General features: G+C 37.7%; 4 protein-coding genes across 4 annotated transcripts; all 4 read left to right on the top strand.

The window, feature by feature from the left end:
• The first annotated feature begins 1,432 nt into the window (after nt 1-1,432).
• Nucleotides 1,433-4,429, top strand: LOC149047468 (uncharacterized). Its single transcript, XM_089205060.1, has 4 exons — nt 1,433-1,524; nt 2,335-2,524; nt 3,299-3,446; nt 4,280-4,429. Exons 1-4 carry the CDS (start codon nt 1,449-1,451, stop codon nt 4,358-4,360), a joined length of 495 nt encoding a protein of 164 aa, XP_089061186.1. The 5' UTR covers nt 1,433-1,448; the 3' UTR covers nt 4,361-4,429.
• Nucleotides 4,430-9,472: 5,043 nt separating this feature from the next.
• Nucleotides 9,473-12,421, top strand: LOC149047467 (uncharacterized). Its single transcript, XM_089204270.1, has 4 exons — nt 9,473-9,548; nt 10,391-10,580; nt 11,374-11,521; nt 12,341-12,421. Exons 1-4 carry the CDS (start codon nt 9,473-9,475, stop codon nt 12,419-12,421), a joined length of 495 nt encoding a protein of 164 aa, XP_089060396.1.
• Nucleotides 12,422-16,528: 4,107 nt separating this feature from the next.
• On the top strand, nt 16,529-19,476 carry LOC149047466 (uncharacterized). The gene is made up of 4 exons (XM_089205137.1): nt 16,529-16,664; nt 17,523-17,712; nt 18,507-18,654; nt 19,348-19,476. The coding sequence occupies exons 1-4, from the start codon at nt 16,589-16,591 to the stop codon at nt 19,426-19,428; spliced, it is 495 nt and encodes a 164-aa protein (XP_089061263.1). The 5' UTR covers nt 16,529-16,588; the 3' UTR covers nt 19,429-19,476.
• Nucleotides 19,477-21,053: 1,577 nt separating this feature from the next.
• Nucleotides 21,054-23,733, top strand: LOC149047465 (ganglioside GM2 activator-like). Its single transcript, XM_089202428.1, has 4 exons — nt 21,054-21,197; nt 22,264-22,459; nt 22,970-23,105; nt 23,520-23,733. Exons 1-4 carry the CDS (start codon nt 21,125-21,127, stop codon nt 23,607-23,609), a joined length of 495 nt encoding a protein of 164 aa, XP_089058554.1. The 5' UTR covers nt 21,054-21,124; the 3' UTR covers nt 23,610-23,733.
• Nucleotides 23,734-27,839: the final 4,106 nt, after the last annotated feature.

Here is a 27,839-nt window from a genome sequence, read left to right as displayed (position 1 = left end):
CCCCTGGGAGGAAGGCACCCCCTGGAATCATGGTTGAGGGTTTGCGCTCAGTTCTCCACAACTGTTTTCAAACCTGGCTTCCAGAAGTTGCATTTGGTTTTATGTTATATATATATTTGCAGGAAAAAGAGAAAAAGAGTAAACCAGAGCAGCATCAATGTTATATTTTGGTTGCTTAATTCTTTCTTCAATTGATTCCATCGGAGTTGAAGGGACAGATACATTTATACTTCAGCGTGTTTCTAAGACCATAATGTCATAAAATCGATATTCATTATCAAACCAAAACAGCAGCTAATAACTGGTTTATATAGGGTAACTCCTTCCTAGAAAAGACCTTATAAAAACATCTCTTCTGCTCTAGCGGCCGCTAAGAAATTCTGTGCATTAGATGGTTTCTGTCATATAGATATTTAATCCCTTTTTGAAAGATGTATATTCTTCAGGAGTGTAAGATCTCAAAATTAAACAGTAATTGTGATATTTCATGTCGGTGAAATGGGAAGAATGGTACAGCTGCCGCTGTATCAGTTGTTTACTTCTAACTGATTTGACTTAGACATTGGTTACATGCCGAACGTCAAGTAGATGTTGAGGACTGTTGACCATGAAGGCGGAGAGTATTACTATTATTGCTAAACTTCAGAGAAAAGCTGTCAAATACAGAAGGCATCAGTTATTGATCGAAAAATTGATAGCGATAAATGAAAGCCCCCTCTCGTCCATTTGAACAACCTAAAGCGATAACATTGGAGGATTATTGACGTTGAAATATTACTTTGTGAAGCTGAATTCCTTGAATCATAAGTGAGGTCATTAAAAAGAGAGCATTGGCCTCCCACGTCAGTGGGTGTTCTATTTATGTCAAATAACAGATGTAGTCAGACCTGGATACGACTGCATCCACGCTGCCACATCACTCAAATTTAAAAGATTTCAGAAAAGTTGGCTTAGTACGGGTCACTGTCGCAGAAAAAGATTTGCATTACTTTTTTGAAGGAATGCGTTGGGACAATAGCTGAGAAAGAAATCACACAGTACCCTACCTCAGGGCAGATTTGTCCTAGAAGGAGGCACATCTCCTAAGTAAAGAGGGTGCGGAGCTATGAAGACGTATTGAAGAAAATTTCTGATATTTACTCAAGAAACTTCCTTTAAGTATCTGATCAATCCATGCAATTAGTTTTTTTATTCCTTGTTGGATGTTTACTCAGAGCTAAAGATTGATTTTAACGGTGTAAGCGAAGAGCCCTTGATGGCTCCCCCGCATACATAAATTTCATTGCAGGTGCAGGATATGACAATTGAAAAGTGTAAATACGTTACCAATGAAATTTACCCTGATAAGTACCATACATATTTATTGTTGCTTGTTGTGGTTATTTAAGTAACCAATACTGCTGTAACAAACCATTCTGCCTTGGTCTGTTAGTGGTGACACAGCAAGGATGGCTTTCAAGGAGATCTTCATCATTGTCGCTTTGGCTCATGTAGTTGGTGGTATTTGGGTGAGAAGTTGCGGCGGTAAGTATCCACAGCTTACATTTATGTTATTTCAAATAAAAAATCCTACTGAAGGCTCAAAATCCTTAATCATTCATTCTCTTGTCCATCGCAAAAGAACTTTTTCAGTATGTCTAGAGGAGCCTGAGGAAAAGGGCTGTTGTTCATGGTGGTTTTGTAGATTAATTGTATGTCTTTCGAAGTAAGTTAGGCTTCTCAATCGTGTTATGATTGCGATGTTTCGATTGCTATACTGCTGGTTTTCGTCAGACAACGAGGTCTAAAGTTTTCGTGTCGCTTTTTATAACACCTCAGAAAAGGGATGGCAGAATCTCATTTTTTGTGAGATAAATATGTTGACTTTTCAAGTTTAAAACCGAACACCGATAGTCACAGAATAATAATTTCATAAAAGCATTATACTGTTTTACCTACATCATACAGCCCGAGTGAACATACCACCCACTTTCGAACCTATCATATACTTTTAAAGATTTCAAAATTTTTGTCAATTCAAATCCTTGTTATGTTGATCAAGATCATCTGAAATTATAGAAGCAGGGATATCGCGGTAGTGAGAGCGCTCGCAAGTGGGTTGGGTCTGTTGTTGGTCCTCGTCCTTGCTTTGAGGATTTTTCTCTGGGTTCCTTTTTTTTCCTCGCTACCTCCACGAAAACAAACATTCAAATTCCATTTGGACTTGGAAATAGTGGACAAGAAGAGCCACCTAGTGGAATGTCCACTGCTAAATTTCCATTTATATATTTAACTCCCATTTCCATTCCTAATATATTAAATAGTTTCTGTTTACTCTACCTCTCACGTAAAAAGGGACGATCCGGCCTTATAAGTTGTCATTCAGTCCGAATGTTTTGAGAAGAAATGATAGAACACTTACCGTCAGAGGAAGAGTAAGAATTGCCAGATTTGTGCGTGGGTCATCATTCAGATACCGTGTTAAAATTATGAAGAAAGGGAGGAGACGGGACTTGTGCAAGTTCCGTTATCTTAGAAGATTTTGGTATGTTGAGCAATGAAACTTCCTGATTCTATCTTTTGCTGTTATTGAAGATTTCATTTACGGCCTTGACGCCAATGAGGTTGCCTCCCTAGAGACGGTCTCAACGGTGTAAACCAATAACCGAATAACGGCAAAGAATTTAGCCTCTAAGGTGTAAAAATTGACAAATTTTAACAGTTAGTCGTGAAAAAAGTGAACAATAAAATTTGTCCATCTGCAACATATTTGTATCATTTTGGTTACCCGTTAGTCGTTAAAGCCTAAAGCAAACTAGCAATTCTATTACAAGTACTGTACATTTCTAAAACCTTGTCGTTTCACTAAAGATTGGAGTAAACATCATAATATATTGATAAAAGTGTGGGACGTGAAATGCACGACTAGCGGTATCTATAAAAAGTACACAGTTACTCTCTATTGTAGCTAAGTCAAAATCTTATCCGAGTTGTATCTGGGATATGAGTAATTGGATTTAAATCAAATGATACACTACAACTATGAACTGATGAGGGAGGCGCAAAGTGAACTGGGTCGAGAGGTTCAGGTCTTAGGCTAAAACTTTACTCTCTTGGTGCCTGTCTCCACCCAGGAGTGTAAATGAGTAGCAGTGAATTGTCAGGGATGCTTAATGAAATGTTGGGGAGTAGGCTTACAATGGATAAGTTCCGGCTGCGTTTGCAACTAGGCTGGAGTACATTCATTGCTTTTTTTTACCTCGACTTATGACTTACTTTGACTTAATACTAATTTTCCTTGAATTATTCTTGTCTGAAGCAATGGGAGGGTGAGATGCACCGACATTGCGAAGGTTTTGAAAGGAGTAAAGTGTAGATATGGTTTACGGAGAGGTACATATAATATTAAAGCAATACGTCGCCGTCTGCCCCGTGGCTTTCGTGTGCTGCTGAAACTCCTACCAAAGGTTAGGAAGTAAACACTTTTATCATCGCTTTAATTAGGCCATACCGGAATGACTTTTTACGTTTTTACATAACAATCTATACACAAAGGCAGCTTGGGAGAACCTGAGACTGTTACGCAAACCTGACACACATCCAAGAATTCTCCGAACTCTCGAGTAGGCTTTGTATAACAGACGAGTTTAAACATGCAAAGAGTCGTCTATAACTTTTATGAAATATTTTTAAACATAGGTAGGAATCCAAAAGGTTTTAACCGCGTTTACATGCTCTCATTTATAGGCACATTTAGCTGTCACAGCTTTTGTGTAATAAAGTCAAACCTGTATTGGGCGGTGAAAAAAAGGAATGCCGAAATGATCGACAGTTAATACAGGTTGACTGCTTAAAGCAGGTTTGACCAAATTGGCGTATTAAAAAAAAATAATCAGACCCTTTTACCCTATAATCGATCTCTTAATATACTAAAGCCCGCTCACATGTGTTGCTAATATTGATTTCGGGAGAAAAACATGGATTAGATTTTACTTAAAGATTTTACTTAGAGAATATTCTCAGTTTTATATAAGGAGTTCCGTTTCGTGTGACCGTTTAGTACAAGTGGAGGTCAGTACAAAAAGGCCGCTGATACCCAGAAAAGGGTGACCACAACCGTTTAATGGAAGTGACCACTTAATAGAAATGAAAATCGCAGTAACTAAGGGAAAAAATTCGGCACTTTGACAACCGACCGCGTAATACATGGTGACCGCAAGATACGGTGCTACTTAATGCAGGTTGGGCTAAAAATATGAAAACTTAATTACTAAATTCTGTTATTTCTTTGATTTTGCAGGGACTGTACAAGTTCAAAGCACGATTGTATCGCAGAAGAAAAATAGGATGCGTCAGAGGGGCAGTGAGAAAAATAAACTAAAAATACTTCTTAAGATGATAGAAGTGACTGAAATAAAGTGAAATGTTAAGGGGACTTGGTATCTCATTGCTTGATTTACTAATATGACATAACCCCGAGCTTTGAACCTAATTGAGTGTTAATTTTTTACAGTCTTCATTATATAGTGTGTTGATGACGTCTGGATGATTTTTGCCATTTTTATTTGTCCTTGAAACAGTTTTAAACTAGTTATATTGCTTTTGACTTTAACGCGAAAAACAACAACAATAAAATAATGAATATTAAAATAAAAAATAGTGTCTAGTAGCCTGTATTTCAGAGAAAATTACAATGGTTTTTTCAGCGAGAAAAGAGTCAGCACACGCAGTAAATACGGTCAACTCTCCACGATCGACCAGGTTAGTGCAGTCAGAAGTGTTTGTTGAGTCTCGCCCATTTTTTCTTGATTTTTGCGGAACATGATATCAGTTGAGGCAAAAAACTTTCAATCCCTTCATTGCATGCTATGATTGTTTTCTGTCCATTTTCCTCTTTAGAAAAGATATCAGGCACATGAGTAATGCAAAGATTTCATAAGCTTCTTCGTGTGGTCACTTATCCTGAACAGAAAGCGAAAGAAATTGGCCTCGAAAATATCTGAGGTCGAGCAGTGGTCGTTTGATATCAGAGAGTTTTGGAAACTATATTTGAATGAGAAACTGAAAACGGTTATTTATAGAGTGGTCGCTTTAGGGTAGTGGTTATTCAGGAAAAAAAAAGCGTACAATCACCTTTAACCTTTCGATTCTGTGCAAGAAAGAGAAATCGTGTATAGAATATTGGAACAAGGCAAATTCATGAATATTCAAGAGTCTCCACTCCCCATAATTTCCCCGTGAACTATACAATCACCTTATTTTAACCCAAATTTTGATCTGAAATCTATGTTTAAATATTAGAGACATTATATCTATAGACTGTAAGATTTGATATCTACCTTCTTGTCGAAAAAAAAAAAAACAGAAAGGAAAAGATGAAAAACAAAAGGATGATATAGAATCTTTTGTTACGCCCAATCCTGACCGAACAACTCCCAGTAAGCAAAGAGCCTTCCGGCTAAATTAAGACCTGAATAAAAGGGAAGATATTTGCCTCAGGTAACTGTTGCCCACGTTTTTTAAGAAATAGGTAAAACTGAAAAATACGAGAGGTCACTAAAAATCAATATGGTTGTTTAGCGGAATAATTTAAAGCAATGGTCGAAAATTGCTCAAAAGTTCTGGATAGAGATGGATTAGGCCCGTACGGGATTTGAACCCATGACCTCTGCGATACCGGTGCAGCGCTCTACCAATTGAGCTAACAAGCCAACTAGGAGCTGGAATTGGGTACAAATAAACAGGTCCTACTACTTTTCATATATCTAAATCTTCAGAGATGGATTAGTTTAAAGTTTAGGATCCTCAATCCTATAAAAAAATACTTATTTTCTTTTCTCGAAAACGTGGCTTTTCTTAGGTTAGTATGGTGAGGGTACCTTATTTCTGGATGTAAGAGAATTCTTTGTTCGTTCTTGAGAGTTTGATTTACATCAAAATAGGTGTGATTGCACAGCAATAATGATGGTTCGCCTTCTGGTACGAATTATGCAGAGCAAGTTTTCTCAGCGTGGATACATTAGAAAGCTTACAGCAATATTCGCTTGACACTTCTTTGTTACTCTTAAATTTTACGCCGCTGATCATTGCTATTAGTAGAACGTTAGGTTTTGGGAAATCATAACGTCTTGTTTTCCAAGTGAAAACACGATCAAAATGGCTATCAAAAAAATCTTTATTTTCATGGCATTGGCTTTTGCAGTTGATGCCTTTAAATGGAAACATTTGGGACATTGGAAACATTTGAACAGTGTGGGTTTGTTTCTATTTTGCTTCTGTTTTTCTCTTTGATTTTCTCCTGAAAGTTCACGATCCTCGATCATCCTGGGGTGTTTTAACACTTTTGCTGTACTCAAAAAATTAATTCCAGAGTATTTCAAACCTACAAATCAGACTCAGAAAAGCCCCGATTCATAAGATAGAATGTTATGTTGACGAAAGATCTATCCAAGAACTATGTGTCTTGTAAAATTTGGCGCAACTTTAAAGTTCTTCCACTAACTTTTAATACTTAGCGGTTGTGTTCGTTCTCGAAGTGCTGGATTTCATGAAAAACTATCTAGAAAATCGCGCATTATTTTGAGTGACGCAATCTTAGGGAAATATCATTTTCTGTCAAGATTGCGGGCTGGCAAAATTGACGCAAAAACTAAAACCACCTATCTTAAACAAACGTTGCTTTGAAATTCAAAGTCTTACAAATAAAAATAAACTTACACGAACAAGAGCTACATATGGAGGCCATTATTATTAGAAACTACTTCAGGAATACTGCAGGAGTCGCCCAGACCTGGGAAAGTCTCAAACTCTCATATCGACAATTCGCCAACACTAGGTAGGCAGCAAAAAGCGCATTTCATGCCTGGAAATGGAATCGGAGACAACAAGTTAAAAATAATTTCTGTCAGGAAATAAAGTAGATTGCATGAAATTTCATCTTTGCTTTGGCTGTCTTGTCAAACCTTAAATAAGCTGTTAAAATTGCAATAAAAATCCCACACGTAGGTCACTTGGAATCTCATAAGTGCTCTTACTAAGAATACAGTTAAGGAACCTCTCCATAACCCAAACTGGGTGAATAGTCCGAAACCTGTGGCGGATATTAGCATAAACACAAGCTCGAAAGGGTCGTGGATTCTCCTAACCTATGTTTCGAAAAAACCATCCCACGAGTCATCCATTCGCCCCTGTTCTCAAGAAACTAAAAGTAGCAACAGTAGCAAGGTTTTTGTAATAACAGCACCGAAACGAGATGTATAGAAAAACACAAATTTTATTGAATTGGATGGTAGCGTTACCAAGTACTGTGTGAAAGTCGATGCATACGAAATATTCATTTACAATGCTGATGTCAGTTATTTGCCATTGAGCGAAATGGATCATATGGCAATGAATTAGTGAGCCGAACTGCAATTGCTTCAGTTATTTTTTTATTTTTGTTAATCAAGTTTAAATGTCAAGACGCTAGCTTAAATAGAACGTATCATGCATGCACAGAATATCTCAAGGCATCAGATTATAAGTTCGGTTATTTTGTTCAATTGCGTCACCATAGGTCTGTTTCAAGGTGTTTTCTATGGTGCACCAGTCTCTGCCAAAGATTTGTTGTGACTTAAGACTTTCTCGATCAGCTGTTCCTGGAAAGACGTTTTCTGTACTTTCCTAGACTGTCATTTCCAGAGCTTTAATTTTGGTTTCCTTCGCTCTTCCCGCAGAAATCTACTTTTTTCCTTCGAATTCTTTAGCCACTTCTTATTTGGAGAACTATTACTGTGCTTTTTGTTTGTTTGTTTTGATGGGTTTTAGCTGCATCGTTCATCTGGAATGATCTTGGTCTGGCTTCTTTCGCGCCTTGTCCTGCATGCGGCTTTTCATTTTCTCTTCGCAAGAGATTACAATACAACCTCCTGCTCTTTTGCCAACAGGAACGCGAATCTGGTTTTTACTGGCTTGAGTTATACGCTTTGGTGTTTTAATGGAACCCTTAAAGCTCACCATCCTCGCCAAAGTTGTTAAACCACTTCCATAGTTATTTGTTTGCATATAACTTGGAAATTAACGCACCCCTGGGAGGAAGGTACCCTTTGGAATCTGGCTGGGGGTTTGCGCTCAGTCCTCCACAACTGTTTTCAAAACTGCCTTCCAGAAGTTGCATTTGGTTTTATGTTACAGTTGCAAGAAAAAAAAAAGAGTAAACCAGACCAGCATCAATGTTATATTTTGGTTGCTTAAAACTTTCCTCAATTGATTCCATTGGAGTTGAAGGGAAATATACATTTATACCATTGCGTGATTCAAGACAATAATGTCGCAAAATCGATTTTCATTCTCATACCAAAACAGCGGCTAATAACTGGTTTATATAGGGCAACTCCTTCCTACACTGGACCTTATAAAAACACCCTTTCTACATTTAGCGGCCCCTAAGAAATTCTGCGCATTAGATGGTTTCTGTCATAGAGAAATCAATCCCCTCTTGGTAGATGCATATTGTTCACGTGCGTAGGATCTTAAAATTAAATATTAATTGTGATATTTCATTTCAGTTAAATGGGAAGAATGGTACAGCTGCCGCTGTTTCAGTTGTTTACTTCTAACTGATTCGACTTAGACATTGATTATATGCCGAACGTCAAGTAGATTTTAAGGACTATTGACCATAAGAGTGGAGAGCATTGCTAATATTGCTAAACTTCAGAGAAAAACTGTCAAATACAGAGGGCATCAGTTATTGATCGAAAAATTGATAGCGGTGAATGAAAGCCCCCTCTCGTCCATTTGAACAACCTAAAGCGGCAACATTGGAGGTATGACGTAGAAATATTACTTCTTACGGCTGGATTCCTTGAGTAATGAGAGAGATCGTGAAAAAGAGGGCATGGGGCTCCCACGTCAGTGGGTGTTCCATTTATGTCAAATAACAGATGCAGTCAGACCTGGATACGACTGCACCCACGTTGCCACATCACTCAAATTTAAAAGATTTCAGCTAAATATGGGTCGCTGTCGCAGAAAAAGATTGCATTGCCTTTTTGAAGGAATACGTTGGGACAATAGCTGAGAAAGAAGCCACACAGCACCCTACCTCAAGGAAGATTTGTCCTAGAGAGGGGCTCATCTCCGAAGTAAAGAGGGTGAGAAGTTATGAAGGCATTTTAGAGAACATTTCTGATATTTGCTCAAGAAACTTCATTTAAACTTTCATCTTACCACTCCATGTAAATAATTTATTTATTCCTTGTTAGACATTTACTTAGAGCTAAAGATTGAATGAACGGTGTAAAGCGAAGAACCCTTGATGGCTCCCCCACATAAATAAATTTCAATGCAGGTGTGCAAGATATGACAATGGAAAAGTGTAAATACGGTACCAATGAAATTTACCCTGGTAAGTACCATACTTCTTTAGTGTTGCTTGTTGTGGTTATTTAAGTGACCAGTATTGCTGTAACCAACCATTCTGTCTTGGTCTGTTAGTGGTGACACAGCAAGAATGGCTCTCAAGGAGATCTTCATCATTGTCGCTTTGGCTCATGTAGTTGGCGGTATTTGGGTGAGAAACTGCGGTGGTAAGTATCCATAGCCTACATTCAATTTATTTCAAATGAAAAACCTGCTGAAGGCTCAAAATCCTTAATCATTCGCTCTCCTGTCCATCGCAAAAGAATTGTTTCAGCATGTCTTGAAGAGGAAAAGGGCTGTTGTTCATGGTGGTTTTGTAGATTAACTGTTTGTCTTTCAAAGTAAGAGTTAGGCTAATCTATCTTATTATGATTGCGATGTTTCGACTGCTATAGTGCTGGTTTTCGTCAGACGACGAGGTCTAAAGTTTACTTGTCGCTAATTATAACACCTTAGAAAAAGGGATGGCATAATCTCACTTTTTGTGAGATAAATATATTGACTTTTCAAATTTAAAACCGAACGACGATAGTCACAGAATAATAATTTCATAAAAGCATTATGCTGTTTTACCTAGATCATACAGCCCGAGTGGACATACCACCCACTTTCGAATCTATCTTATACTTTTTAAGATTTCACAATTTTTGTCAATTTAAATCCTTGTTTCAAGATCATCTGAAATTTAACGAGCAGGGACATCGTAATGGTGAGAGCGCTCGCCTCCAATCATTGTGGCCTAGGTTCGATTGCCAGACAAGCGTCACGTGAGGGTTGGGTTTGTTGTTGGTCCTCGTCCTTGCATTGAGGGTTTCTCTGGGTCCTCCAGTTTTCCTCCCTACCTCCACAAATACCAACATTCAAATTCCATTTGGACTTGGAAACAGTAGACAAGAAAAGCTACGTAGCGGAATGTCCACTGCTAGATTCCCATTTATATATTTAATTCCCATTTCCATTCCCTAATATATTGAATAGTTTTTGTTTACTCTACCTCTCGCGTAAAAAGGGGCTATCCAGCCTTATAAGTTGTCATTCAGTCCGAATGTTTTGAGAAGAAATGATAGAACACTTACCGTCAGAGGAAGAGTAAAAATTACCAAATTTGTGCGTGGGTCAACATTCAGATACCGTGTTCAAATTATGAAGAAAGGGAGGAGATGGGACTTGTGCAGGCTCCGTTATCTTAGAAGATTTTGGTATGTTAAGCAATGAAACTTCCTGATTCTATATTTTGCTGTTATTGAAGATTCCATTTACGGCCTTGACGCTAATGAGGTTGCCTCCTTAAAGACGATCTCAATGGTGTAAACCGATATCCGTAAAACGGAAAAGAATCTAGTCAAGAAGGCGAAAAACTTGACAAATTTTAACCGTAAGTCGTGAAAAAAGTGAACAGTAAAATTTGTTCTTCTACAACCTATCTTTTGTATCATTTTTGGTTAACCGTTAGTGGTAAAAGGCTGAAGCAAACTCGCGAAACTATTACAAGTACTGTACATTTCTAAAACCTTGTCGTTTCACTAACGATTGGAGTAAATAACATAATTTATGGATAAAAGTGTGGGACGTGAAATGCACGACTAGCGGTATCTATAAAAAGTACACAGTTACTCTCTATTGTAGCTAAGTCAAAATCTTCTTCGAGTTGTATCTGGGATATGAGTAATTGGATTTTAAATCAAATGATACACTACAACTATGAACTGATGAAGGAGGCGCAAAGACTCATGTTCAGTGCGCTGGACGGGGTCGAGAGGTTCAGGTCTTAGGCTTAAACTTTACTCTCTTGGTGCCTGTCTCCACCCAGGAGTGTAAATGAGTACCAGTATATTTTCAAGAATGCCAAATGAAATGCTGGGGAGTAGGCTTACAATGGATAAGTTCCGGCTGCGTTTGAAACTAGGCTGGAGTATATTCATTGCTTTTTTTACCTCAACTAATGAGGTAAAATCAACTTACTAATTTTCCTTGAACTATTCTTTTCTGAAGCAATGGTAGGGTGAGATGCGCTGACATTGCAAAGTTTCTGAAAGGAGTAAAGTGTGGATGTGGTTTACGGAGAGGTACATATAATATTAAAGCAATACGTCGCCCTCTGCCCCGTGGCTTTCGTGTGCTGCTGAGACTCCTACCAAAGGTGAGGAAGTTAACATTAAAGATTTCTATCATCGCTCTAATTGGGTCACACCGGAGTGACTTTTTACGTTTTTACATATCAATCTAAACACGAGGGTAGATTGGGAGAACCTGAGAATGTTACGCAAACCTGACACACATTTAAGAATTCTCCCAACTCTCGAGTTGGCTTTGTATAACACACGAGTTTGAACATGCAAAAAGTCGTCCATAACTTTTATCAAATATTTTTAAACATAGACGGGAATCCAAAAGGTTTTAACCGTGTTTAAATGCTCTCATCTATAGGCACATTTAGCTGTCACAACTTTTGTGTAATAAAGTCAAACCTGTATTGGGCGGTCACCCAAAAGGAATGCCAAATTGATTACTCAATACAGGTTGACAGCTTAAAGCAGGTTTCACCGAATTGGCGTATTAAAAAAACCACACCCTTTTACCCTATAATTGACCTCTTAAGATACTAAAGTTCGCTCAAATGTGCTGCTTATATTGATTTCGGGAGAAAAACGTGGTTTAGATTTTACTTAAAGAATATTCTCAGTTTTATATGAGTGGTTCCGTTAAATGTGACCGTTTAGTACAAGTGGAGATCAGCACAAAAAGGCTGTTGATACTCAGGAAAGGGTGACAACAACCGTTTAATGGAAGTGACTACTTAATAGAAATGAAAATCGCAGTAACTAAGCGAAAAATTCGACATTTTGACAACCGACCGCTTAATACATGGTGACCGCAAAATACGGTGACACTTAATGCAGGTTGGGATAAAAATATGAAAACTTAATTAGTAAATTCTGTTATTTGTTGGATTTTGCAGGGAATGTACAGGTTTAAAGCACAATTATATGGTAGAAGAAAAATAGGATGCGTCAGAGGGGCAGTGAGAAAAATAAACTAAAAATGCTTCTTAGGATGATAGAAGTGACTGAAATAAAGTGAAATGTTAAGGGGACTTTGTATCTCATTGCTTGATTTACTAATATGACATACCCCCGAGCTTTGAACCTGATTGAGTGTTAATTTTTTACATTCTTCCGTATATGCTGTGTTGATGACCTTTGGATGATTTTTGCCATTTTTGTTTGTCCTTGAAACAGTTTTTAACTAGTTACATTGCTTTTGAACTTAATGCTAAAATCAATAACAACAAAACAATGAATATTCAATTAATTAACCCTTCACGCAGTAGGTCTTTATTATAAAAACAGTATCTGGTAGCAACGCCCCACCACTGTGATGTAGTGTAGGGCATTACCATGGACAAAGGGGCATCGCCCGTATTTCAGAGAAAATTACAAAGGTTTTTTCAGCGAGAAAAGAGTCAGCACACGCAGTGAAAACGGTCAACTCTCCGTGATCGACTACCTTGGTGCAGGCAGAAGTGTTTGTTGAGTCTCGACCATTCTTTTGTGATTTTTGCGGAACATGATATCAGTTGAAGCAAAAAAATTTCAATCCCTTCGTCACATGCTATGCTTATTTTCTGTCCATTTTCCTCTTTAGAAAAGATATCTGGAACACGAGTAATGCAAAGATTTCATAAGCTTCTTCGTGTGGTCACTTATCGTAAACAGAAAGCGAAGGAAATTGACCTCGAAATATTTGAGGTCGAGCAGTGGTCGTTTGATATCAGAGAGTTTTGGAAACTATATTTGAATGAGAAACTGTAAACGGTTATTTATAGAGTGGTCGCTTTAGGGTAGTGGTCGCTCAGAAAAAAAATCGTGCAATCACCTTTAACCTTTCGATTCTGTGCAAGAAAGAGTTTCGTCCATAGAATATTGGAACAAGGCAAATTTATGAATATTCGAGAGTCTCCACTCTCCATAATTTCCCCAAGTTTCATTTCACCAACTTTTTTTAACCCAAAATTTGATCTGAGATCTGTGTTGAAATATTAGAGACATTATATCGGTAGACTTTAAGATTTGATATCTGGATTCTTGTCGAAAAGAAAAACAGAAAGAAAAAAATGAAAAACAAAAGGATGATATAGAATCTGCTTTTACGCCCAATCCTCACCGAACAACTCCCGGTAAGCCAAGAGCCTTCCGGCTAAATTTAGACCTGTAAGAAAGGGAGGATATTTTCCACACCTATAAAACAGTTGCCCACGATTTTAAGAAATAGGTTAAACTGAAAAAAATACGAGAGGTAACTAAAAATCAATATGGTTGTTTAGCGGAAAAATTTAAAGGGGTGATCGAAAATTACTCGAAAGTTACTCGAAAGTTCTGAGAAGATTTGTTCGAGAAAGGGATTCGTTTAAAGCTTAAGATCCTCAAACTTATAAAAAAGATATATTTCTTTTATTTACCCAATAAAAGTAGCTTTTTTTAGGTTAGTATGGTGGGGGTACCTTACTCCTGGACGTTAGAGAATTATTTTGGTTCGTCTTTGAGTGTTTGATTTGCATCAAAATAGATGTGATTGCACAGCAATCACGAGGGTTCGCCCTCTGGTACGAATTATGTAGAGCAAGTTTTCTCAGGTGGGATACATAATAGAAAGCTTATAGCAATATTCGCAATATTCTCAAATTTTACGCCGCTGATCATTGCTATAAGTAGAACTTTAGGTTTTGGGAAATCATTACGTCCTGTTTTCCATGTGGAAACACGATCAAAATGGCTATCAAAAAAATCCTTACTTTCATGGCATTGGCTTTTGCAGTTGATGCCTTTAAATGGAAACATTTGAACAGTGTGTGTTTGTTTCTATTTTGCTTCTGTTTTTCTCTTTGATTTTCTCCTAAAAGTTTACGATCCTCGATCATCTTGGGGTCACTCGCGCTGTTCTCAAAAACTTGATTCCAGAGTATTTCAAACCTGCAATTTCTGGCGGATATTAGCATAAATCCAAGCTCGAAAGGGCCGTGTATTCTCCTAACTAGGTTTCGGGAATTCCATTCCACGAGCATCAATTCCCCCCTGCCCTCAAGAAACTAAAAGTTGCAACAGTAGCAAGGTCATTGTGATAACAGCACTGTAACGAGATGTATAGAAAAACACAAATTTGTGCTGTGTGAAAGTCGATGCATACGAAATATTCATGTACGATGCTAATGTCAGTTGTTTGCCATTGAGCGATATGGGTCATATGGCAATGAGTTAGTGAGCCGAACTGCAATTGTTCCCATTATTTTTGTATTTTTGTTAATCAAGTTCAAATGTGAAGACTTAAGCTTAAATGGAACGTATCATACATGCACAGAATATCTTAAGGCATCAGATTATAAGTTCGGTTCTTTTGTTGAATTGCGTCACCATAGGTCTGTTTCAAGGTATTTTCTATGGTGCACCAGTTCCTGCCAAAGATTTGTTGTAACTAATTAACAGAATTCTTCGATCAGCTGTTCTTGGAAATCCGTTTTTTGTAGGTTCCTTGACTGTCATTTTCAGAGCTTTAATTTTGGTTTCCTACGTTCTCCCTACAGAAATCTCCTTCTTTTCTTTCAAATTCTCAAGCCAGTTCTTATTTGGAGAACTGTTACTGTGCTTTTTGTTTGTTTGTTTTGGTGTTTGTTTGTTTTGGTGGTTATACGCTTTGGTGCTTTAATCAAGCCCCTAAAGCTCACCATCCTCGCCAAAGTTGTTGAAACACTTCCATACTTATTTCCTTGAAGATAAACTTAGAAATTAACGCACCCCTGGGAAGAAGGTACCCCTTGGAATCATGGTTGCTCAGTTCTCTGCAATTGTTTTCAAACCTGGCTTCTAGAAGTTGCATTTGGTTTTATGTCATAGTTGCAGGAAAAAGAGAAAAAGAGTAAACCAGACCAGCATCAATGTTATATTTTGGTTGTTAAACTCTTTACTCAATTGATTCCATTGGAGTTGAAGGGATAGATACATTTATACTATTGCGTGGTTCCAAGACAATAATGTCGCAAAATCGATATTCATTCTCATACCAAAACAGCGGCTAATAACTGGTTTATATAGGGCAACTCCTTCCTACACTAGACTTTATAAAAACATATTTTCTACATTTAGCGGCCGCTAAGAAATTCTGTGCATTATATGGTTCCTGTCATAGAGAAATCAATCCCCTCTTGGTAGATACATATTGTTCACGTGCGTAGGATCTCAAAATTAAATAGTAATTGTGATATTTCATGTCGTATAAAGGGGAAGAATGGTACAGCTGCCGCTGTATCAGTTGTTTACTTCTAGCTGATTCGACTTAGACATTGGTTACATGCCGAACTTGAAGTAGGTGTTGAGGACTATTGACCCTGAAAGTGGAGAGCATTGCTAATATTGCTAAACTTCGGAGAAAAACTTTCAAATACAGAAGGCATCAGTTATTGATCGAAAAATTGCTAGCGGTGAATGAAAGCCCCCTCTCGTCCATTTGAACAACCTAAAGCGATAACATTGGAGGTATGACGTAGAAATATTACTTCGTGCAGCTGGATCCCTTGAGTAATGAGAGAGATCATGAAAAAGAGGGCATGGGCTCCCACGTCAGTGGGTGTTCTATTTATGTAAAATAACAGATGCAGTCAAACCTGCATACGACTGCACCCACGTTGCCACATCACTCAAATTTAAAAGATTTCAGCTAAATATGGGTCGCTGTCGCACAAAAAGATTGCATTGCCTTTCTGAAGGAATACCTTGGGATAATAGCTGAGAAAGAAGCCACACAGCGCCCTACCTCAAGGAAGATTTGTCCTAGAGAGGGGCACATCTCCATAGTACAGAGGGTGAGAAGTTATGAAGGCATTTTAGAGAACATTTCTGATATTTACTCAAGAAACTTTATTTAAGTGTCTTATCATTCCATGCAAATAATTTATTTATTCCTTGTTGGATATTTACTTAGAGCTAAAGATTGTTTTTAACGGTGTAAAGCGAAGAACCCTTGATGGCTCCCCCGCATACATAAATTTCATTGCAGGTGCAAGACATGACAATGGGAAAGTGTTGATACGTTAGCAATGATATTTACCCTGATGAGTACCATACTTCTTTAATGTTGCTTGTTGTGGTTATTTAAGTAACCAGTATCGCTGTAACCAACCATTCTGTCTTGGTCTGTTAGTGGTGACACAGCAAGGATGGTTTTCAAGGAGATCTTCATCATTGTCGCTTTGGCGCATGTAGTTGGTGGTATTTGGGTGAGAAATTGCGGCGGTAAGTATCCACAGCCTACATTTATTTTATTTCAAATAAAAAAACCTACTGAAGGCTCAAAATCCTTAATCATTCATTCTCTTGTCCATCGCAAAAGAACTTTTTCAGTATGTCTAGAAGAGCCTGAGGAAAAGGGCTGTTGTTCATGGCGGTTTTGTAGATTAATTGTTTGTCTTTCAAAGTAAGAGTTAGGCTTATCAATCGTGTTATGATTGCGATGTTTCGATTGCTATACTGCTGGTTTTCGTCAGACGACGAGGTCTAAAGTTTACTTGTCGCTAATTATAACACCTTAGAAAAAGGGATGGCAGAATCTCATTTTTTGTGAGATAAATATGTTGACTTTTCAAATTTAAAACCGAAAACCGGTAGTCACAGAATAATAATTTCATAAAAGCATTATGCTGTTTTACCTACATCATACAGCCCGAGTGGACATACCACCCCCTTTCGAACCTATTTTATGTTTTTTAAGATTTCACAATTTTTGTCAATTTAAATCCTTTTTGTATTGATCAAGATCATCTGAAATTTAACGAGCAGGGATATCGCAGTGGTGAGAGCGCTCGCCTCCAATCATTGTGGCCTAAGTTCGATTGCCAGACAAGCGTCACATGAGGGTTGGGTTTGTTGTTGATCCTCGTCCTTGCATTGAGGGTTTTTCTCTGGGTCCTCCAGTTTTCCTCGCTACCTCCACAAATACCAACATTCAAATTCCATTTGGACTTGGAAACAATAGACAAGAAGAGCCACCATGTGGAATGTCCACTGCTAAATTTCAATTTATATATTTAATTTCCATTTCCATTCCCTAATATATTGAATAGTTTTTGTTTACTCTACCTCTTACGTAAAAAGGGGTGATCCAGCCTTATAAGTTGTCATTCAGTCCGAATGCTTTGAGAAGAAATGATAGAACACTTACCGTCAGAGGAAGAGTAAAAATTGCCAGATCTGTGCGTGGGTCATCATTCAGATACCGTGTTCAAATTATGAAGAAAGGGAGGAGATGGGACTTGTGCAGGCTCCGTTATCTTAGAAGATTTTGGTAGGTTAAGCAATGAAACTTCCTGATTCTATATTTTGCTGTTATTGAAGATTCCATTTACGGCCTTGACGCCAATGGGGTTGCCTCTTTAGAGACAGTCTCAATGGTGTAAACCAATAGCCGTAGAACGGCAAAGAATTTAGCCTCTAAGGCGTAAAATTGACAAATTTTAACCGTTAGTCGTGAAAAAAGTGAACTATAAAACTTGTCCTTCTATAACCTATCTTTTTATCATTTTTGATCAACTGTTAGTCGTAAAAGCCTAAAGAAAACTAGCAATTCTATTACAAGTACTGTACATTTCTAAAATCTTGTTGTTTTACTAACGATTGGAGTAAATATCATAATTTATGGATAAAGGTGTGGGACGTGAAATGCACGATCAGCGGTATCTATAAAAAGTACGCAGTTACTCTCTATGGTAGTTAAGTCAAAATCTTCTCCAAGCTGTATCTGGGATATGAGTCATTGGACTTTAAATCAAATGATATACTACAACTATGAACTGATGAGGGAGGCGCAAAGACCTCATGTTCAGTGCGCTGGACTGGGTTGAGAGGTTCAGGTCTTAGGCTAAAACTTTACTCTCTTGGTGCCTGTCTCCACCCAGGGGTGTAAATGAGTAGCAGTTAATTGTCAGGAATGCCTAATGAAATGCTGGGGAGTAGGCTTACAATGGATAAGTTCCGGCTTCGTTGGAAACTAGGCCGGAGTACACTCATTGCTTTTTTTACCTCGACTAATGACTTACTTTGACCTAATACTAATTTTCCTTGAATTATTCTTGTCTGAAGCAATGGCAGGGTGAGATGCGCCGACATTGCGAAGGTTTTGAAAGGAGTAAAGTGTAGATATGGTTTACGGAGAGGAATGTACAATATTAATGCAGTACGTCGCCGTCTGCCTCGTGGCTTTCGTGTGCTGCTGAGACTCTTACCAAAGGTTAGGAAGTTAACATTAAACACTTTTATCATCGCTTTGATCAGGCCATACCGGAATGACTTTTTGCGTTTTTACAAAACAATCTATACACGACGGCAGATTGGGAGAACCTGTTACGCAAACCTGACAGATATTCAAGAATTCTCCCAACTCTCGGGTTTGCTTTGTATAACAAACGAGTTTAAATACGGAAAAAGTCTTCTATAACTTTTATCAAATATTTTTAAACATAGATACGAATCTTAAACGTTTTAACCGTTTTTAACATTTAGCAGTCAAAGTTTAGTCTAGTAAAGTCAAACGTGTATTAGGCGGCCACTCAAAAGGAATGCCGAGATAATCACTCCACACAGGTTAACAGCTTAAAGCAGGTTTGACCGAACTGTTGTGTAAAAGAAAAAGAAACCATACCCTTTTACCCTGTACTTGACCTCTTAATATACTAGAGCTCGCTCAAATATGCTGCTGATATTGATTTCGGGAGATGAACATGGAAAGAGGTCAGTACAAAAAGGCCGTTGATACTCAGAAAAGGGTGACCACAACCGCTTAATGGAAGTGACCACTTAATAGAAATGAAAATCGCAGTAACTAAGGGACAAAAATCGAGACTTTGACAACTAACAACTAACAGGTTGGGCTAAAAATATGAAAAAATAATTACTAAATTCTGTTATTTCTTTGATTTTGCAGGGACTGTACAAGTTCAGAGCACGATTGTATCGTAGAAGAAGAATAGGATGCGTCAGAGGGGCAGTGAGAAAAATAAACTAAAAATGCTTCTTAAGATGATAGAAGTGACTGAAATAAAGTGAAATGTTAAGGGGACTTTGTATCTCATTGCTTGATTTACTAATATGACATACCCCCAAGCTTTGAACCTAATTGAGTGTTAATTTTCTACGCTCTTTCGTATATGCTGTATTGATAAAGACCGGATGATTTTTGCCATTTTTATTTGTTCCTGAAACAGTTTTAAATCAGTTACATTGCTTTTGAATTTAATGCGAAAAACAATAACAACAAAATAATGAATATTCAAATAATCAACCCTTCATGCAGTAGGTTTTGATAAGAAAAACAGTGTCAGGTAGCAACGTCTCACTGTGATTATGTAATGTAGGGCATTACCATGGACAAAGGGGCGTCGCCCGTATATCATAGAAAATTACAAAGGTTTTTTCAGCGAGAAAAGAGTCAGCACACGCAGTGAATACAGGAAACTGTCCACGGTCGACCACCTTAGTGCAGGCAGAAGTGTTTGTTGAGTCTCGCCCATTCTTTCTTGATTTTTACGGAACATGATATCAGTCGAAGCAAAAACTTTCAATCCCTCCGTCACATGCTATGATTATTTTTATCCATTTTCCTCTTTAGAAAAAATTTCTAGTACATGAGTAATGCAAAGATTTTATCAGCTTCTTCGTATGGTCACTTATCTTAAACAGAAAGCAAAGAAAATAGACCTCGAAAATATTTGAGGTCGAGCAGTGGTCGCTTGATATAAGAGAGTTTTGAAACTATATTTGAATGAGAAGCTGAAAAAAAGAGTGGTCGCTTTAGGGTAGTGGTCGTTCAAAAAAAAAAATCTTGCAATCACCTTTTATTTTTCGACTCTGTCCAAGTAAGAGAAGTCGTCCATAGAATATTGGAACAAGGCAAATTCATGGATGGTTGAGAGTCTCCACTCCCCATAATTTTCCCATGAATCAGCTCATCAACTTTCTTTAACCGAAAGTTTCATCTGTTGAAATACTCGAGACATTCTACCCGTAGACTATTAGATTTGATATCTAGCGTCCTGTCGAAAAGAAAAGCAGAAAGGAGGATATAGAATCTGCTGTTACGCCAAATCCTCACCGAACAACTCCCGGCAAGCAAAGAGCCTTCCGGCTAATTTTAGACCTGAAACAAAGGGAGGATATTTGCCACAGGTACCAGTTACCCACGTTTTTAAGAAATAGGTAAAACTGAAAAAATACGAGAGGTAACTAAAAATCAAAATAGTTGTTTAGCGGAATAATTTAAAACGATGTTACTCGAAAGTTCTGAATAGATTTGTTCTAGAAGGGATTAGTTAAAAGTTTAAGAGCCTCAACTTTATAAAAAAAATTGTCTTTTTTTAAATTTTCCTCTCAAAAATGGCTCTTTTTGGGTGAGTATGGTGAGGGTGCCTTATTCTTGGACGTAAGAGAATTCTTTGTTTGTCCTAAGTCTTTGATTTGCATCAAAATATGTTTTAAAGGTGTGATTACACAGCAATCATGATAGTTCGCCCTCTGGTAAGAATTATGAAGAGCAAGTTTTCTCAGGTGGGATACATAACAGAAAGCTGACAGCAATATTTGCTCTATGTAGTCGATACTTCTTTGTTATTCTTAAATTTTACGCCGCTGATCATTGCTATAAGTAGGACGTTAGGTTTTGGGAAATCAGAACGTCTTGTTTTCCAAGTGAAAACACGATCAAAATGGCTATCAAAAAAATCTTTATTTTCATGGCATTAGCTTTTGCAGTTGATGCCTTTAAATGGAAACATTGCGGTAGGTTTTTACAGTTTGTGCTTGTTTCTATTTTGCTTCTGTTTTTCTCTTTGATTTTCTCCTCAAGGTTCACGATTCTCGATCACCCTGGGTGTTGTAACACTCTCGCTGTCCTAAAAAAATTGAGAGAAAAACCTTGATTCATAAGATAGAATACAATGTTGACGAAATATCTATCCAAAACCTATGGGTCTTGTAAAATTTCGAGCAATTTCAAAGTTCCTCCGGTGTCCTCTAATGTTCGACGATTGCGTTCGCTCTCAAAGTGCCGGATTTCATGAAAAACTATCTAGAAACTCTCGCGTTATTTTGAGTCACGCATTATTGGAGAAATATAATTTTCTGTCAATATTGCGGGTTGGCAAAATTGATACAAAATCTCAGAGAACCACATATCCTAAAAACGTTGCTTTGAAATTCAAAGTCTTAAAAATAAATATGCACTTATATGGACAAGAGCTACATATGGAGGCCATATTAGAAACTACTTCAAGAATATTGCAGGAGTTGCCTAGACCTGGGAAGTCTCAAACTCTCGTATCGACCATTCGCCAACACTAGTTGGGCTGGCACTTAAAACTAAGGTCAATTATAAAGAAATGATGGCTCAACGATTCTGCTCTTAGATTTGAGTAAATATACCTGAGCCATAACCTCTCTGATCAATTTTATTCTTATTCTGTGAAGAAAGCATGAGGGTATTTAAGAAAAAAAAATTACGTTTTAGTCCACTTATTAAGTTTACAACAAAATATTTCCTTAAAGTTTCAGCCGTTGGCGGAAAATTGCGGGATTATCTGACAAATTTTAATATGTCCACGATATTTGGTTTTTTTTTTCTCTTTTAGTTAAATCATGTAGGAGAAATTTTTTTCCTTTTTCGCGGTATAAACTCTGGATTGAATTTCATCAGGTTTAAAAATTGTCTATCTAATTTTCTTTCGCCATTTCGTGCAGCGGAGCAACTTCATTCAAAATCTTATTATTTGCATACATGGAGGCTTAATTTAACCAGCTGCGTTTGAGGATTTTCTTTATCTCACTGAATTTTCATTTTACATGATAGGGGACAACTTGCCCTTAAGGGTGGATTCGTTAAGCCTCTCCCCGCATCCCCTGAGGCTCAGGAAAGGACAAAGAGTTACGTTAGGAGGAAAGTTTCGTGTTGGTGAAAACGCTGGAACAAACTACAAAGTTGACGCCACGGTATGGAAAAAACTACCAATAATCGGATGGGCCAAGGTCCCCTGTTTTGGGATGTGGTAGGTTTTTCAGTCAAGTTCGTCTTTTTTCTTTTTGCCTTTTTTCTTGTGGTGTTAACATGGGATCTTTTCCATATCGTTGAATTGTGCTTGCCCTCGTTTTCAGACAGAGGTTATAGATCTTAATCTTGGAGATGGTCTAAAGACTTTTAAAACAGTGGATAATAGCGTAAATACATGAAAATCGATATCACATATCAACATTATTCTACCCTCTGTATCATGTGATAAAACCTAGGTCTTTTTTTTCCTTCCTCTCCCTTTTCATCATTAAATGCAAGTGGTCGATCAATTATTATATAAACTAAGGAACCAGTAATTTTTGTATCGCCGTGGGGGGAAGGGAGGGGTGGGGTGGGGGAAGAGGAATATTATAAAGCCTTATGGGTGTTCAGGTAAATTTTATTGAGGCACAATCAAACCCCTTCCCCCCCTCCCTCTTAGGCGATGTGAAGTGACCTATTCCTTAATTGGCTCTCTTCTTTCTTTCTGAACTGCCGTTATCTGCAGCACGCATTCCATTCGATGTGAAAAGCTGGTGGACTTCTTGGAGGGGGCAAAATGTCCACTGGCACCGGGAAGTTACGAGGTTAAACAGCAGACACGCTCTATGCCTGACATTCCCATCCCATCGTTCTTAAAAAATGTAAGTTTACAAACATTCTATTCTGTTGTTTTTGCTAAATTCGAAAATCAAGTCATGAGGCGTGTTGTATCGTCCGCCACACCTGAAACAGAACGCATCCTAGTTCAAAATTACTTGATTTAATCTAGTTAATAACTTTTCACCGAAGTAGAGGTTATTAATAATGGATAGATAATATATAAATAATCAGGTACATATCTATCACTAGTATGATAGGTGAAGGTGAAGAGTAGCTTTAGCATATGCTAAAACAGTAAGACAATGTCGCACAAAGGGGTGATTTTAACTCGTTAATTCCTGCAAAGATTACCATATTTTCGGGTGCAAATTCCTGGCGAGTTGCTCGAAGGTGAACAGTATACATACAAAATACAAAAATGATCTTTAAATACAACTATCTTTTTTCTTCTCTAGGGAAGGTACAAAATTCAAGCAAAAGTGAGAGATGAAAGCAGCAAAAAGCGCATTTCATGCCTGGAAATGGAATTGGAGACAAGAAGTTAAAAATAATTCCTGTCAGGAAATAAAGTGGATTGCATGAAATTTCATCTTAGCTTTGGCTGTTTTGTCAAGCCTTAAATCAGCTGTTAAGATTGCAATAAAAATCTCACACGTGAGTCACTTGGAATCTCGTAAGTGCTCTTGTTAAGAATACAGGTAAGGAACCCCTCCATATTCCAAACTGCGTGAACAGTGCGAAACCTCTGGCGGATATTAGCATAAACACAAAATCGAAAGGGCCGTGGATTCTCCTAACCTAGGTTTCGGAAAATCCATTCCACAAGCCATCAATTCCCCCCTTCCCTCACGAAACTAAAAGTAGCATCAGTAGCAAGGTCATTGTGATAACAGAACTGCAACGAGATATACAGAGAAACACAAATCCTATGAATTGGATTGTAGCGTTACCAAGTGCTGTATGAAAGTCGATGCATACGAAATATTCATTTACAATGCTGATGTCAGTTATTTGCCATCGAGCGAAATGGGGCAATGGCAATGCCGCCCGTAAACTAGAGAAGGTTTACTCTATTAAAATCCCTATTTGAGATTAACTTGAACCAGATGACCATAAACTCACTCGTTTTCCGCTTGACCGATTGGACGACGATAGCCTCTGCGCTTGCAATCTCAGAAGAAAGGGGAAACTTGCACTGTCCAATGACTTCTCGGAAAAAACGGCAATCGTGCCTTGTGATACAGCTGATTCTGTCGTCAAAAGTTAGATTTTGACGACACATTTCGTAGGGAATTACTCTACAGCAACGAAACTTCAAAGCACTGTCTCAAGGGGAACCGCCTTCGCCGCACTAAGTGGGAAGAAATAAATGTTATGGCAACAGAAACGAACACAGCTATCCATTCTTAACATAGATTTCTTCACAGAAAACAAAACACAAACGCAACAAACTAAACATGCTGTAACGGGAGTTTTTTTGCTTTAACCTTGACCTGAACATCGTAAGCGAGAAACCTTCTTTGTCAGCCTTCGTTGAAATGTTTGTTTGATACTCGCAACTGCTATTTCTTTTTTATACTACTTGGGTAGAGTTTGCTGAAGGTAGGCATACATCGCTATCGGACAGTATATGCAGAGTATTTCAAAGCTGATTGATAAAAAATTACAAGAGATGTGAGAACTTTAATTTGTAAGTGTCAACTGAGAGTTTTCATGGTGTCTACGTCATCACCCGCTAATTCGTTAGCAGTCCACGGGACACTTTAAGATAAAGTGAGAGCACTTCAAGGGCCCGAAAAAACTGACTTTAAGTTTTTTGAAGTTCTTCTTGTCACGGAATTGGTTTGTACATACGATAAGTTAAATATTTACGCCAAAAAAAAAAAAATTCGTGTCATAGGCATTTTAAGGTAAAGTTAATCCTTTTTTAATGTTTTCATTTCAAGTCATTTTGTTCGGGGAAATTTAAAAATGGCTTCTGTCTCAACCAATTTTAATGAGAATTTAAAAGAACCTTGAATTATTTTAAAGGGAATTTATCTTCATAACTTAATATCTATGACCAAATGAATTTAGACTGCTTATAGCGGAGCTCGCAGAGCGTAGCCCCATAACTATACGAAATAGTAGTAACCCATCAAGCCGAAAAAATTTGGTTGTACGACCGTACGACCGTACGACCGTACAAGGTGCTACTTTTAGCATGCGCGGCCAACTGTACCACGGGCACTATCTTAGCCATTACGTAATGGAAGGGCGAGGAAGAAGGTAATGCGCAGGCGCGATTGCGTTCGTAACTTGGATACCCCATCAGTGTGCGCTAAGAAACACCGTCAGATGACGATAAAGTACGCATACTCGAACGTTGAGCTGCAGTGTAGCGTACTGCGGGCACATTGCACGAGGGCTTCACGTGAGCTAGAAGATGAAATATGCCACCCGCGTTTTGAGCATGAAATCGAACTGGTTGGGATGTAGCTGAACAGTAATTCTCAGTATTTTGTAATTTCTAAACAACTCGTAAGACAACAATACCGGCAGTGTTTAAGCTTTGTCATCCGGAGGAAGTTGTTATAATTCAAGTTCGTGGAAAGAGGGTTTTAATTGAAAATAGGCTGGATATAGAGAGACAGAGCGACCAAAGAAAGCAACAAGTAAACGGCGTAAAGCGAGTCCAGAAAATCGCGTAAGAAAGTTACAAAGGACGCCAAAATAGGCAGAATACGGCGAGAGGAACACGAAAGAGAACAATAAAAGGTATAAGTAAAAAGGCGAGTTTCTAGCGAAGAGCAACGCGAGAAGGAAATACAAAGTCGCTTCTGAAAACAGACTGAAAAGAGGTCATCAACAAAGAGAAGCGAACTGCAAAGGATCCGTAAAAGAAGAGAAGGTAAGTCGTGTCCTATCAGGGTTTTCTCTTACGCTAAGACCCAGAAAAAAATTCAAACTTTTTTTTTTCCAATCGTCGTTTGATACTAGCTTCAGTTTTGAATTCAACTGATCACGTTTCGGTTAAACATTGACTCTGGCATTCATCGCTTAAAAACTCTTACGCCGGTTCATCGTTCGAATAATATTGCATAGTGTTCGTATTCTTCAAGTTATTTCTTCTCCTTTCGTTTGAAAGTTTAATACAGTCGTGGTGTCATGGGAAAAGAAGTTATCTTACGTATTTTGCTTTGCATAGAAAGTTTTCAAATGACGTCGAACGGCGAGCGCAAGTTTCTACTTTTTTTTCTTCTCTTCAGTTAATTTTCGCAGGATTTACTCTGTTCATTTGAAAAATTTGCGCTTTGCCGAAGATGTGTTGTTTTACCCTAAGAACGAAGTAATGGCCTTTCCCAAAATTGAAATAAAATGGGATTGAGTAAGCGATGTTCATGTTTATATTAAGTCTAACGCGGTAACTTGATTTTGACGATATTGTGAGAACCCGTCATTACACAAGGCAACCTTCAGGGTGGAAGAGAAGAAGACCACAGAATGATGTTTACTTGGCATTTGTACTTAATGCAATCATATATTCAAGCAGTACTCTACATATATATAACTGATTACATGATGTCTTTAACCCTTTACCCTCCAATATCAGAATGCATATTCTCCAAACTGTTCTCTTTATATTTCCTCATGTGCTGGCAAGGAGAATTTGTTTAACAATCAAGAGGTTCTTCAGTTGATTATCATTTCCTTTATTCTCATGACCTTAATGTGTGACTCAGGGGTGATATTGAATGGAGAAATGAGATGCTAGTCACTCTCAGGGATTAAAGTGTTATTAGCTGTACACATTTTCATGTATATGCTCCTCGCATTTGTTGGCAACAATAGCTAAGATTGTTAGGAAAGCAAACAAACAAGTGAACAGAAGACAGTGAAATGATGGAAACTGTAAACTTTAGCATGTGAGAGAAAAACATCACAGAATACTTGAATTGTGCTAGCTAATTTCCTCTATTGCCATTCATGTTTTTGATCAAATAAAATTTAACCCCTTTAACTCCCAGTTCAAATTTGTAATTCTTCTCACTGTCAACTATACAATTCTTATAATGTTAGTTCTAAGAATTTAGTATTGGATCAACTAATTATTCTCAAGTTTATATTTTTCTTTATTCTCATCACTCATCTTCAAAATGTTCAACTTTGTATTAATTGTAGCTGTTTACTATGTCTTAATTCTCTGTACCATAAGCCCTCAAAAGTTGAAGCAGGCAAGTCAATAACCTGACTTCCTTTGTTTGCTGTGTTGGTTACCATACTGTAACATGTAATATTATTATTTAGATTGCATTACATACACTAGCTCAAGCTTTCATTAAGGCAAGGTGTTTCTTACCAATGGTCCTATAACCAAACTGAACATTGAAATAAGGAATTGGTCACAAGCTATGTGAGTTTAAAAGGGTGGGAATCTGGAAAAACAAGGATCCTCCTTTAATTAGGACTGAAATTAATGGGGGCCCTCTTATTTTAATTCATGTTTTTAATTTAACCTGCCTCCTCCCCTGTAATGTTCAGGGCACATAGATGAAGATTTTTTTTTATTTTTTATTTTGATGCATAAAAGTTAAATTACCAGTAATTGGGATCCACATATTCACAAAGCAAGAATGTAAAGCTTTAGCTTAATTGGTTAAAAAATTAAAGTGAGAGAGTTTTGCAGACTGTGTCTGACTGGTTATCCTGGCTCTGGATATTTATTTAAGTAACAAAGACACTATCAGTCTCATTCACTCTCACTTTCCACTGAGCTTGTGGAAAGATGATAACAT

The sequence above is a fragment of the Pocillopora damicornis genome, chromosome 4, assembly GCF_964200805.1.
Source record: "Pocillopora damicornis chromosome 4, jaPocDami1.2, whole genome shotgun sequence".
In the NCBI taxonomy this organism is placed as follows: domain Eukaryota; kingdom Metazoa; phylum Cnidaria; class Anthozoa; order Scleractinia; family Pocilloporidae; genus Pocillopora; species Pocillopora damicornis.
The sequence above is the reverse complement of the archived record's forward strand: the minus strand, read 5'-3'. Positions and strand labels throughout refer to the sequence as shown.